The sequence below is a fragment of the Mytilus galloprovincialis genome, chromosome 13 (assembly GCF_965363235.1).
Source record: "Mytilus galloprovincialis chromosome 13, xbMytGall1.hap1.1, whole genome shotgun sequence".
In the NCBI taxonomy this organism is placed as follows: domain Eukaryota; kingdom Metazoa; phylum Mollusca; class Bivalvia; order Mytilida; family Mytilidae; genus Mytilus; species Mytilus galloprovincialis.
Window position 1 is genome coordinate 1497297 of NC_134850.1, and position 14885 is coordinate 1512181.

A 14885-nucleotide genomic window follows, 5' to 3' on the forward strand; every position below is an offset into this window, starting at 1 on the left:
GACCACTGGTCAGTTGCAAATTGGCATTACACAATGCAGGGGTCATAAAAGTATCTGGTATTTTATAACTACATCATTATACTTGAACTGACTTAGGAAGATGGATTGAAGATTTAAGGTAAAGACATTTACTTTGAAAGTTTTACTTGGATAAACTAATTATTTTTTTATGACTTATCACAAGTATTATATTTTAAACAAATTAAGGAGTCCTCTTAAAAATTAATATTAAGGTCTAATTTCATATTTCAAAAAAAAAAACAAGTCTAAGTCCCCCTAAAAAGAATATTCATATTCTAAATTGAATTAGTTTTTTAAGTTTATCAACCCCACTTTGAATTGCATAGTATAATCATTTTGTTTTTAATGAAATATTTAAAGTCCACTATAAATTAATGTTCATTATCAAGAATTTAAAATAAATTTAACACTACATATCTCAAGAACACTACAAGTTATATGTTCATAAATTAAATATATTTACTAGTACAACATTTTAAAACATGTGTCAAAGAGGACTTCATTAGACAAAGAAAATATTAGTCAAAGAATTGAAATTTACATAATCATAAATTATATTTAAAACTTCACAATGTTAATTTATGTTTTTTACGTTGAAACAATGTTACATGATAAGTTGTTTTTACTTATATATATGTAACAATTAAGACAACTCGGTTTTTTACATTATATTTGGTCATTTGCTCTGGTTTTTCTGTCCCTATCCAATATATCCTCATTTTCCAGTGGCAGTTCAAATTTCCCCGACCATCATCCTAGATGGCCTCTATTACAACAACCTACTTATTGTATTTATTGTTAACTTGTCTTGTCCTGAATATGCATGAAACATTTGCCACTGGACGTTAAGCAACAAACAATCAATCAATCAATCTGGTTTTTAAAACTTAATAAAAAAAAATTTATATAAAAGAATGTGAATTTTAACTTTTTAACTGCTGAAACATAGTTAATGATACTAAAAAAAAATTCATTTGTTTTCAAAAGTAAGTTGCATGCATTTAAAAAAGGGAATGAATGGAATCTATATTTCAAATGTCTTTTGAAACAATTAAATAAATGGACTATTTAGCCCTTTCTTATAAAGTTACAATTTAATATGAATCTGTGTGGTTTATGTAGTTTGAAGGTTATACTGACACTGCTGACTTCCTTGCTATTGCTAATGGACAACAAATCATTCATTTAAATTATAATTCTTTCTCAATAAAATGGAAAATAAATTTCATTTTGTGTTTACAAGGAAGTGGAAATTGACCATTTACAAAAGCTTCAATAGAAATGAACCATTAATTAAAACTTTAAAGTATTAACTATCAGTACTAGAAATGCCTTTACCAACAGTGGAAGGCTATAATGCAAGTCAAGGTCGTTAAAAACTTTCTATGTTAACTGTTAATAATAAATCTAAGTTCATTTATTAACAGAAAAAATAATAAAATAAAAAAAAGTCACGAAAGTGCTCAAATGGTCACTCTACAATACATTTTATACAGATTCAATTTCTGTGACATTAAGCCAATATTTTAACACATCTGCACCAGGAATGAGGAAACTTATGAAATTTAAATTTACTTTTACAATTGTATAGTTAATACTATTAAACAATCAAGTGACCTAGATTTCTTTTCCGATGTTATTCTTTCTTTTTTTGGGATGCTGTCTCATTTATAATGAAACATAAAAGGAAAGAAAAGAAATTCCTCAAGGGTCACAGTTAATGTTTGTTATGGCACTGGCTAATGTTACTGTTGTATCTATGATTAGCACTAGCTTGTGCTAGGACAAACGTATGACAATTTCACAAGTGATTTGTTGACTTTAATTGATTATCTTATCTTTTAACATTCCCCCATCTGACAAACAAACTTTTTAACTTTAATATCATTTTGTCTCTGGTGGAAAATCTTTGTTTTACAATCATGACACATATACTAATAATATTTTTTTTTAAATGAAATAACTACACATATTCTTTATTTCTCTTATACAACTAAATATTCATGAAGTATTTGCCACTGGACATCTGTCAGTCTTAACTAGAAAAATAAAACTGATCTAGAAAAAAATGAGTTAGAACTGACTTCTATATTTGTAATTATGATAACTCAACCATTCTTAGCTACTAAACAGAAATACCTAACTATAAATGAAATATTGAGTTTAAAAATTCCTTTTTCCTGGTACTAACTATGTGCTGATGAAACAACTACAATTAGCACTAGCTTGTGCTAGGCAAAACGAATATCTTTCATTTTTCTAGGTACATTTTGTTAGAAAATCTACAGACATAAATCTCTTCAGCATGTCCCTTCTCAATTTTATTAGTCTGTATGTTGCTTTGTCAAACAGATATTCAGCTGTTTTTCCTGGTACTTGCTATGTGCTTGTGTCTAATATTTCAAATTAGCACTATAAGTCTGTGCTAGGAAAAAAAGATGACTGTTTCTCTGTTTCATTGAAGGTATTATATTACTACATATTTTTTTATTAATTTGTCAGTATTTCCCCTGGTACTTGCTATGTGCTTGTGTTGGAATATCAATTAGCACTAGTCTGTGCTAGGAAAACGATTGGCTACTACTCAGTTCCTGTTATGTGTCTATACAAGTTGTATAGAAATTTAATATTCTATTCATTTATTTTTTTCAAACTTAATACTTGAATGGATGTTTCAAACCAGAATTTTAGCCAGTAGTTTTTCCTGGTACTTGCTATGTGCTTGTGTGTTATATTTCTAATTAGCACTAGTCTGTGCTAGGAAAACAGATTTGGCTGCTACCCCAATTTCTTTCATACATACGTATGTCTGCACAGATGAACAATAAAGACTAACATTTCAATTCTATTTCTCCTAACTGATATGAATATATGCATGTTTCTGACAAAATTAATGTCAGTTATTTTTCCTATTACCTGCTATGTGCTTGTGGGTTAAGGAAACTAGCACTTGTCTGTGCTAGGAAAAAAATATGACTTTTCACAGCTTTTGATGTTGTGTCAAATTTTCAACTAATTCTATATCAGTTAGTCAGTTGTTTTTCTTGGTACTTTCTATGTCCTGTGTGTCCACTCAATTAGCACTAGTCTGTGCTAAGAGAAAAGATTGGATTTTCAGAGATATCCTTGTGGTGTCATTAATATAGCTTTTAATCTAGTTCAATGTCAATTGTTTTTCTTGGTACTTGCTATGTGCTTGTGTGTCCACTCAATTAGCACTAGTCTGTGCTAAGAGAAAATATTGGATTTTCAGAGATTTCCTTATGGTGTCATTAATATAGCTTTTAATCTAGTTCAATGTCAATTGTTTTTCTTGGTACTTGCTATGTGCTTGTGTGTCCACTCAATTAGCACTAGTCTGTGCTAAGAGAAAAGATTGACTTTTCACAGTTTTCTTTATTGTTATTTGAATAGATTTTTCATCTAGTTTTATGTCAACTGTTTTTCTTGGTACTTTCTATGTGCTTGTGTGTCTATCAAATTAGCACTAGTCTGTGCTAAGAGAAAAGATTGGCTTTACACAGTTTTCTTTATTGTTATTTGAATAGATTTTTCATCTAGTTTTATGTCAACTGTTTTTCTTGGTACTTTCTATGTGCTTGTGTGTCTATCAAATTAGCACTAGTCTGTGCTAAGAGAAAAGATTGGCTTTACACAGTTTTCTTTATTGTTATTTGAATAGATTTTGCAACTAATTCTATGTCAGAAATTTTTCTTGGTACTTTCTATGTCCTGTGTGTCCACTCAATTAGCACTAGTCAGTGCTAAGAGAAAATATTGGATTTTCACAGATTTCCTTAAGATGTCATTAATTTAGCTTTTAATCTAGTTCAGTGTCAATTGTTTTTCTTGGTACTTGCTATGTGCTTGTGTGTCCACAAATTAGCACTAGTCTGTGCTAAGAGAAAAGATTGGCTTTACACAGTTTTCATTATATTGTTAAACATTATGTTGTCAAATAATTTTGTCAGTAGTTTTTCCTGGTACATGCTATGTGCTTGTGTGTAATTATAAATTAGCACTAGTCTGTGCTAGGAAAAAAGTTTGGCTACTACTCATGGAATATCTAGATGAACACACAACATATACATGTAATTGAATTAAATTCCTAATCTTCAATGTAAAAATGAATTTTCAAACAAATTGTATGTCAGTTGTTTTTCTTGGTACTTGCTTTGTGCTTGTTACATTTCAAATTAGCACTAGCTTGTGCTAGGAGAAAAGACGAGACTATATTACAAACTTTCTCTATGTGCGATCAGCAGTCCTCTATATGTATAAGTTAAAAGGTTGTCAGTATGTTTTTTTTACAATCTTCTTATTTCAAATATTTAAGTTTCAAATCTAAAGAGTTTGTGTATGTGAGTTTTTTAAAACTAAGCCTATTGAGCTATTGAGTGGGAAGGAGTTTGCATTTCTGTTGTTGTTCCTAGAACTTTCTATGTGCTTGTCTGATTATGATGAACTAGCACTAGTCTGTGCTAGGAGGAAAGACTGAAACTTTCATCGCATGTTCCTGAAGTCTATAATTAAGGGTAGTATATTAAGACACGTGTTCATAACTGGTCCACAAAGTCAGTAATCAGAAGTTGAACTTTGAACCTGAGTCAATGTCATTCATTCTTCCTGGTACTTGTTATGTGCTTGTGTAATAATTAGCACTAGCCTGTGCTAGGAGAAAAGGATGACTGGCACAAGTTTTAAAGATGTCATCTAAAAAGATCCAGATGAAGAGGGAAAAATATATTTATGATCCTTGACAATGACCAACTTATGACTTATATTTTGTTGTTGGGCTGTTGCCCTCTGTTTTGTTCTTTTGAAGGTTTTATGTAAAATGAATTAATTTGTCATTCGTTTTTCCTGGTACTTACTATGTGCTTGTGAAACAATCTATAATTAGCACTAGCTTGTGCTAGGAGAAAAGGATGAATGGTACAAGTGTATAGATGGTATTCAAAAAGTTCCAAACTAATGGCATGGTAATACAGATCTAAATTGTTGGTAAATGTTGCATTTAATTCTTATTTAGGTTTCATTTAAAAGAATTTATTTGTCATCCGTTTTTCCTGGTACTTGCTATGTGCTTGTGTCATAATTAGCACTAGTCTGTGCTAGGAGAAAAGGGTGACTAGAACAAGTTTGAAAGATGGCATCTAAAAAGGTACAGATGAAAAGGGATCAGACTTTAGTAACATGTTAGTTTATTCTTCTGTTTTTGAGTTGTATTTTTCAAGGTTTCATTAGAAATGTATATATTAATGTCATCTGTTTTTCTTGGTACTTGCTATGTGCTTGTGAAACAAATTAAATTAGCACTAGCCTGTGCTAGGAGAAAAAGATGACTGGTGCAAATTTGAAAGATGGCATCTAAAAAGGTCCAGATGAAAGGTAAAATCTATTTAAAGATCTTCTGACAGTAACAGACTAATGAAATGGTTGTACATCTATTTTGTTGTTGGTCTGTTGCCTCCAGTTTTGTTCTATTTCAAATGAATTTGTTTGTCATCTGTTTTTCTTAGTACTTGTTATGTGCTTGTGTAATAATTAGCACTAGCCTGTGCTAGGAGAAAAGGATGACTGGTACAAATTTGAAAGATGGCATCTAAAAAGGTCCAGATGAAAGGTAAAATCTTATTTAAGATCTTTTGACAGTAACCATGGTGACAGACTAATAACATGGTTGTACAGATCTTGTGTTGTTGCTTTCTGTTTTGTTCCTTTATAAGTTTCATCATGTTCATTTGAATTGAATTTATTGATTATTTATTTTTCCTGGTACTTGTTATGTGCTTGTGTAATAATTAGCACTAGTCTGTGCTAGGAGAAAAGAATGACTGGCACAAGTTTTTAAAGATGGCATCTAAAAAGGTCCAGATGAAAAGGAAAAAGAACATTAATAATGTTTCCTGCAACAGAGTAGTGAAATACATGACATATATACATGTACTTCATTGAGATTTTCACTACTAAGTCTTCTTCTGCAATTTTTCCTGGGACATGCTTTGTGCTAGTATGCAATTAAAATTAGCACTAGTCTGTGCTAGGAGAAAAGCCAGGAATATTCTGCTCGAACACTGATTCTGATAGGCAAATTTTCAAATTCAAAATTATCAGAACATCACTATTTTTAGAAAGCTATTACTTATTTTTCTTGGTACATACTGTGTGCTTGTGTGTAATTGAAATTAGCACTAGTGTGTATCAGGAGAAATGTGTGACACTCAACACATATAATTTCTTCACTCTTGTCATAATATATTTGTTTGTTCAGACAACATCACATATCTTTATTAGTACATGCTATGTGCTTGTGTATATTCTCAATTAGCACTTGCTTGTGCTAGTAAAGATAGTGATCTACTAATCGACCAACAAGATAATAAGCTATCAATATACATTTTATATACACTGCTTTTTCTTTTTTTAAACATTTGTTTTACTTCTTAATTTCTTGTTGCTTTTAAAGATGAGGTATGCAATTTTTCCTGGTACTGACTGTGTGCTTGTTTACTAATTCAATTAGCACTAGTCTGTGCTAGGAAAAAAGGTTATACACTAGTCTTTATATGTGTCACCTTTTACATATCTTTCTTTGTTTTTGGAAACCATCCAGATTTTAATTGCAATCATTATCTATTAATTGTAAATGAGGAGAAAATGAAGAAAATTCTATTCAACATGTTCAATATTCTCAATGCATTATATTTCCAAAATCAGTCAGTTTTCCAGGTACTTACTATGTGCTGGTGTAACAATTTCAATTAGCACTAGTCTGTGCTAGGAAAACTGTCTGATGTTTCTACTATTAGGTTCCATGAAAACATGCACTTTTACCGCCAATGTATAATCTTTTTAAATTTTCATGATCAGATGTGGAGTATCCCAAGATATTAGTCTTCTCCTCTTAGTACATGATATGTGCTTGTGCGATAATCTAATTAGCACTAGTCTGTGCTAGCAGGAGAGGGGAAAGTAAACACCTGGAGTTCAAATGAAACAGAATGGGAAATAACCGAATGTAAGAGTTGTCTACCCTGATACCGTAACATCTTATTTCAATGGTCAGTCTGTCTTCTAAGTATTAATTACTATGTGCTGGTGTACCAATATCAATTAGCACTTGTTTGTGCTAGGTAAACTTTCTGATGGATTTACTATTTCTAAGATGAGTATCCCTAGATATTATGTATGTCTCTCCTCTTAGTACATGCTATGTGCTTGTGCGATAATCTAATTAGCACTAGTCTGTGCTAGCAGGAGAGGGGAAAGTAAACATCTGGAGTTCAAATGAAACAGAACGGGAAAAAACCGAATGTGAGAGTTGTCTACCCTGATACTGTAACATCTTATTTCAATGGTCAGTCTGTCTTCTAAGTATTTACTATGTGCTGGTGTACCAATATAAATGAGCACTTGTTTGTGCTAGGTAAACTTTCTGATGGTTTTACTATTTCTAAGATGAGTATCCCTAGATATTATGTATGTCTCTCCTCCTAGTACATGCTATGTGCTTGTGTGATAATCTAATTAGCACTAGTCTGTGCTAGGAGGAGAGGGGTAAGAAAACATCCAGATTTAAATTGTAACAGACACATTAGAAAAGAAAGGGAAATCTATTAATGTGAGAGTTGTCAATAACCAAATGTGAGAGTTGTCTACCCTGATACCGTAACATCTTCTTTCAATGGTTAGTCTGTCTTCTAAGTATTTACTTTGAGCTCGTGTAACACTATCAATTAACACTAGTTTGTGCTAGGAAAACTTTCTGATGGGCCTACTATTTCTAAGATGAGTATCCCTAGATATTATGTATGTCTCTCCTCTTAGTACATGCTATGGGAAATCTATGAATGTGAGAGTTGTCTACCCTGATTCTTTATACATTATATATTTCTATAGTCAGTCAGTCTTCCAAGTACTTACTATGTGCTGGTGTAACAATATCAATTAGCACTAGTCTGTGCTAGGAAAACTTTCTGAGGTTTCTACTTTTTGATTCCATGCAGCATGAAAACACTTTTAAGTTATGTTTACAATAATGATCTTTTAGTTTTCCTGGGACTATGTACTAATAATCTTGAATTTTGTAGATAATATGTTTCTCCTCCTAGAACATGCTATGTACTTGTGCGGTAATCTAATTAGCACTAGCCTGTGCTAGCAGGAGAGGGATAAGGAAACAACTGGATTTTATGATAACAGACAGATAGGAAAAGAACAGAAATGTGTGAGTTGTCTACCCTGATACCTTAACATAAATCTCATTTCTATAGTCAGTCAGTCTTCCAAGTATTTACTATGTGCTGGTGTAACAATATCAATTAGCACTAGTCTGTGCTAGGAAATCTTTCTGATGTTTCTACTATACGATAATTTAGAAAACATTTTTAGGGCATTTGTTTTCAATAATGTCTATTCAATTAAGTTTTTCTGGCACCTTTCAAATTTATTAAATTTTGCAAGAAGTACTGATATTGGTATACCATTTTCCCTGGAACTTTCTTAGTGCTTGTTTACTAATTGAATTAGCACTAGTCTGTGCTAGGAAAGAGGGTAGTACAACACATCACTACAGAAACCTGACACAAACAGAAATGTTAACATGGTTATAATGGTAAGTCATTTTCTTCAATATTATTGTTTTTTCAAAAATAATACAGGAAAAGAAAATCATTTTTTTTTGTGTGTCCAAATATAAAAATAGGAGATGTGGTATGATTGCCAACAAAAATGTATCCATGTAACCCTGGGGTTAGGGTTAGGTCCCACCTTTTGTGGTTAATTATATAGGGAATCACTCAAGCATTACTAAAGTGGGCCCCCTATTTGATTATTTCTGTATCCATCACTAGCCATGTGAGATGGTCAAGCTTCATGGTACATGCAAGTATTTTTTTTATTTCTAGGAATGAATCAAATAATTCTCTCAGTACTGATTGTGTGCTGGTGTGATATTTGAATTAGCACTAGTCTGTGCTGGGAGAAATGTTTGATTTTTGCAACCGTATAAGATTGCTAATATTTGATTTTTGCGACCGTATAAGTTTGCTTAAGGTTTGATCGATGAAGGTTGGTGGTAAATATGATATATTTCACTCATTCATTTACATGTAATTAAGGTCATGGCAGAGAGCTATTTGAGTGTAACTGTGTTATACCATCCCTATGTGCAATGTTTTCCTCTAGTGTAATTTAAGGCTTAAAAAACAGGTTTACTGTGATTTTAGTTGAGAAATCAGTTATTTTCCTTGTACATGTTATGTGCTGGTGTTATGTATTCAATTAGCACTAGCTTGTGCTAGGAAAATATACTGATACAAGCTACCTTTAAGTTGTGATCTATGCATATGCAGTTTGTCTTGTTATTACAGCCTGCTGACTTATTTCATACTTTGTCCACTAGTATGTGTATTGTATTTATTTGGTCCGATTTGTAGTACTATACTGTTCTGTGGGCTTTTTGTACTTAATTACGATGCAGGTTGGTTTTTACTAGTCTCTGGTCGGTTTAAGGTTTAGTCCTCAGGTATATGGGCCATTTATATTTTTGTCCAATAGTCTTTGTTCTACTTTGTTCTGTTAATTGGTCTATACTCTATAAGTATGTTTTAAATACACTTGTTTCTCATTTATATAATTATTTTTAAATCCATTAGTCTTAATGTCAATTTGGTGTTTGATTAACTGGACAATGATCTATTTAGTTTTGGTCTTCTATGATTTTTATACCTTCTTAATTTATTGTTCATGGAGTCAAATTGCTTCTTCAGAAATCACACCTAATAGAAACGCAGTACATATTTTATTCATAAGCTTCTTTACCATGTTTACAGCATTTTGGTGAAGTTCCTTGAAGCCAGATAGAAGCAGAGAAAGAGGCCATAGACGGTTATTAAATTTCCTTGTACAAATTATGTGGTAATGTGTAATATCAATTAGCACTTGTTTGTACAAGGAGAGGGTATGACAAAATATCATCAATACGAAGACAAGCAGAGCACCTGAATTCACTCATATGGTTTGTATAAGAATCTACTTCCAAATTTAGCTTTCAATTATTTCAAATGCAAAAGAAGACTGAATGAAAGATTTAAAAACACAAACTTAAATAAATTACTATAGATTTTACAAAGGATCACCGAAAGTTAAAATTAGCTCAGCAGTGTAAGAAGGGTGACTATCTTTCTAAGGGTAACATGAGTAATGACATCTGAGGCCAAGCTCTATTAATGGTCCTTTGGTCCAGTTGAGCTAAACAATATAGATTATCTTACCTCTCAACATCTGAAAGCTGGATGCATAGGTTAAATTCAATCCTATGTACATCAATGAGGTACCAGTCATATCACAGAGCGAGGCAGGTAAGAATATCAGAGGGTTGTAACCCAGTCCACAATAATTTGCATCTCTCTGTCGATTGGTCACACCTCTTCCTGAACAATACATGACCAGGAATACCACCATGCACATCATCTCTCCAAGGAACATACCTACTGCCTAAAATTATAATAGAGAATAGCCATAAGATCGTGCAAAGACTTTCCCGTTTGAATGGTTTTACACTAGTAATTTTGGGACCCTCTAGTAGCTTGTTGTTCAGTGTGAGCCAAGGCTCTGTGTTTAAAGCCAAACATTAATTGATCTATAACAGTTTAATTTTTTAAATTGTTATTTGGATGGAGAGTTGTCTCATTGGCACTCACACCACATCTTTCTATATCTAAATACAACCACAAGTGACCCTCCTCATGGAGTTTTGATTAGGCCAAATAAAAATATATGTGTGGTTCATGTTATCCTACCTTCCCTACTTTTACATCTTAATAATAGCCTACCCTAAAGAGTTTTTTGTCATTAAATGATTTTTCATTAAGCACTGTTAAAGTCTGAATGTTGCTCCCATAGCCTCAATGTTAAAAGAAAACATAAAATAAAAAAAATCCCTACTTTGTATCTACCTACCCTAACTTTTTATAGCTACTGGCTGGAACCACAAAAACTTTTTTATTTGGCCTTATGTGATTACTAGGTTATTTTGATAGTGATTATTCGATTACCATTTAGACCAAATGTATCATCTTTATTCAATAATTTCAGACTGTACTTTTGATTATCTACATGCATGATTATCATGTTTAAAAAAATTCATGCTTATGTGATTATATTACCAAAGTATTTATGATTACTTGGAGACACCCAATGAGGGGCCTCACAAGTTCGGCTCCTGCTATGGTATTTGTTAGTTGTGCTCATCCTCATTGACATGCTTCAGACTTTGCCACATTCCTCATTTATCTGTCCTAAGTTTTTAGTCTGTGATTTGGTGGTTGCTGTCTGTCGAATTGGTTTCTTGTTTACTTTTTTGATAGAGCACAAATCATAGAGGTTGTATTCTTCTTAAAATTGCCATGTTTAGGGCCTTTTTAAAATATATATTACCATAAACTATGGGCTCATTGTTAAAGGCCATACAGTATGTACAGTGATCATAGACACAGAATTTGGTCTTTGGATGGTTGTTGTCTCACTTGCAATCATACAACTTCTTTTTTCTATATATGATATCAGGGAAAATTGAATACGGGTGTAAACATTGATATATATCTCTATAAATTAAATTGAACATAACTGACACAGTGCATGATTTTTTCATATCAGTCACCTGCATTGTACATGACCAGTAAATTGATCCTTAGATCAGTCAGATCTCAGACATAAAAAAGTCGATTTTTGTTTTCGACTTAAAGAAGTCAAAACTTGTATTTATTATAAAAATATGTTTTCAATTTTAGACTTATCTAAGTAAAAAAATGACAGACTTGTTTAGGTCTATTTATGTTGATGAATAAACTTAATTTTATTTGGTGGCCAAAGTACACCACCTATGACAGCAAAAACCTGTCTGAGATAAAATTGAGAATGGAAATAGGGAATGTGTCAAAGAGACAACAACCCGACCATAGAAAAAACAACAGCAGAAGGTCACTAACAGGTCTTCAATGTAGCGAGACATTCCCGCACCTGGAGACGTCCTTCAGCTGGCCCCTAAACAAATATATACTAGTTCAGTGATTATGAACGCCATACTAATTTCCGAATTGTACACCAGAAACTAAAATTAAAAAAATACAAGACTAACAAAGGCCAGAGGCTCCTGAGTTGGGACAGGCGCAAAAATGCGGCGGGGTTAAACATGTTTATGAGATCTCAACCCTCCCCCTATACCTCTAGCCAATGTAGAAAAGTAAATGAGAGTTCACAAGAGTTCACAAGGACTTGAGCTATCTATATTTAATTATCTAATTGAACATCCCTACTAAACACAAATGTTTTACCTCATTAAGTGTGGTTCCAGGTGGTTGCATTGTAAGGTTAATTAACATTATCCCCAATTTTTTAGACTCTCATTCATATTTTTCTTTAGAAGACAAAGCATTGTCTTTCAATGTTGTCATTATTTGATTTAGATGCATGACCTCTTTATAAATATGCATGGGTCTTGAAGTTAACCAATTTTGATCACTTATCGACTTGTAGGAGTCGGTATATGCAACTTTTTGATTCTGGTGAATTATTTCTTGCTTAACAACATTTGACTTATTAAAGTATTATTTTGTCTTGCATTAAAGGGAGACAATCTAAAACTAACAAATTTACACCTCTATGAGTCAAAAGCAGATTCAGACTTACTTATGTCTGAGCTCTGACTGTAGATGTTCTTTAGTATTCATACCGGATACATTTCCCTGATGAAAATTATGACCACTCTAGTGGGGGTCTCATTTGGGGGTTCCGATCCTGGATCATGTTACTGTTTTGTCAGACTCCCTTATCCCGTTTATACTATGTACGTAAGCAATTCTATTTTTTTTGTCATTTCCCAGGTCCCGCTAGACCTCATTTCCCGCTTTCATGACACAATAATTTGACTTTCACGTTTCACGCTTACAAAAAATCACAATCCCGCGTCACGCTTAGACCCCAATGGGACCCTCTCAAGTGAAGAAGTCAATGAGACTGAAACCATTATAAACAGTCATGACGGTAATTAAGATTCCTCTATATTGCTAAACCTACCTGAAAGAAAGGATGGTCGAATCCATGTGGTTTTTCGGCTGTTCCAAGTGCTGTTTCTCTGTCTGCCCATCTGTCAACAAACAATTGTTATATATTGATTTCTTGCAATAAAAAGATTAGAAAAATTTTGAATTTACAAAAATGTTTCAGAAGTTTATTGCAATTCATAAAGATGCAAAAGAAGATGTGGGGGGCTTAATATGTCAATGACTTTTGAAAGAGCAATGTAGACAAAAAAAATAAAGAATAAAACATCAAGATGAAGTTTATTGCAATTCATAAAGATGCAAAAGAAGATGTGGGGGTCTTTAAAATACGTCAATTACTTTTGAAAGAGCAATGTAGACAAAAGAATAAAGAATAAAACATCAAGATGGCAGCAACAGACAGGACTCTAATCAGTATTTTTTGTTTGAGTGTACAATTGTTAGAATGTAGATTAATTTGCCATCAGGTCAGTTAGTTTCTTAAGAGTTATCGTTCTTTGTATAGTTTCTTCAATATTATCATGATTATCATTATACATGTTATATGTTCCGGATAATTTTGTGTTTTAAGAATTTTAAAAGTTAGAATAGAAATGTTGGTTAGAATGTTAGAAATATTTGGTTTTGTTTGTGCCAAGTAAATGTGAGCGCAGCTTCACTAGACAAAAGTTGGGAATAAATTGAATTTTGCAAAACTTTTGTAAAATTTGTTGGTCTTCAATGCTTTTCAACTTCTTAATATATTTGGGCTTTTAAACATATTTCGTTTCAAGCGCCACAGATAATTCTTTTGTAGACGAAACATGCATATAGTGCAAATTCAAAATTTCAATAATGTCAGATATCTACGATGAGTTTATTTTTGGGTAAACTACTTTGCTTTTAAAAATTAGGCTGTTGGTTTTTGTACAAATATCGTCTCCTGTTACCCCACTTCCATGTTAAGTAAGCAGTTAAATAAATATTTCTGTTTCCAAACCAGTTCATTTTGGGGTTATCTTCGTAGTCCGCGTTTTAACTTTGTTGATTTCTTTAAGAAATCTGAGAAAAACATTTAAATTGACAAGGATTCAGATTTGTCAGATATGTAAAATTTATTTGTTTGCTGCGAAACTGGAGAAAAGCTTGACGATGTAAGGCGTCAACAAAAAAAAATTTAATAGCTTTTCAAAAACGTCATTTTTATTTGGACTAGCTCTCTGGTTACAATTTAAAGACCCCTCGCTCCTCTTGAGAATTTAAGGAGGAAGATGGATGAAATGTCACTTACTTTGTTGACAGTGTGTTAATAGAACCTGTGATCACCATGACAATGGCAAGTACCAACTGTCTGAAAGTCCATCCTCCACAGACAGGCATTGTGGTGTGTGTTTTTAAAAGTGTTCAGATTTTCAGCTCAAAGTTTTTGTTATATCTGTTCAATTTTTGTTTCACTTTACAAAAAATCTTCCTGTTTCTCGTCAACCATTAAAAATAAATCAGGTGACGTCAGATGAAAAATACACAATTAATTGTTCCCTTTAAATGCAGGTATAAGGAAGAGGAAGTAAAATTATGGAGTTTTGTCGACAGAATCTTCTGCTATTGTGAAAGTTCACATGATCACTTTTCAATGTCACATGACTTTTGGGTGCGTTTTTTTTTTATATAAATGAACAGACGAAATCGAGTGGTCTTTTCACAACCGAAGAACGTTTAACATACTTTTTTTTAAAACACCACTGAATAATCCTAGATAACAGATAATTACATTAAATGTATATTTCATAAACATACATTATTTTTGATTGGCTGATT

At 32.4% G+C, this 14885-nt stretch overlaps 1 protein-coding gene across 3 annotated transcripts in view; it reads right to left on the bottom strand.

Moving 5' to 3' along the window:
- Positions 1-14700, bottom strand: part of LOC143056233 (solute carrier family 35 member F6-like) — a 514661-nt gene extending 499961 nt beyond the window's left edge. For all 3 annotated transcript variants that reach the window (XM_076229317.1, XM_076229315.1, XM_076229318.1), the window contains exons 1-3: positions 14359-14700; positions 13102-13171; positions 10299-10521 (exon numbers count right to left, since the gene is read on the bottom strand). In XM_076229317.1, coding sequence (XP_076085432.1) covers positions 10299-10521; positions 13102-13171; positions 14359-14447 — 382 coding nt within the window. In that variant the 5' untranslated portion in view covers positions 14448-14700. The remainder of the gene's footprint in view (positions 1-10298; positions 10522-13101; positions 13172-14358) is intronic.
- Between the last annotated feature and the right edge of the window lie 185 nt (positions 14701-14885).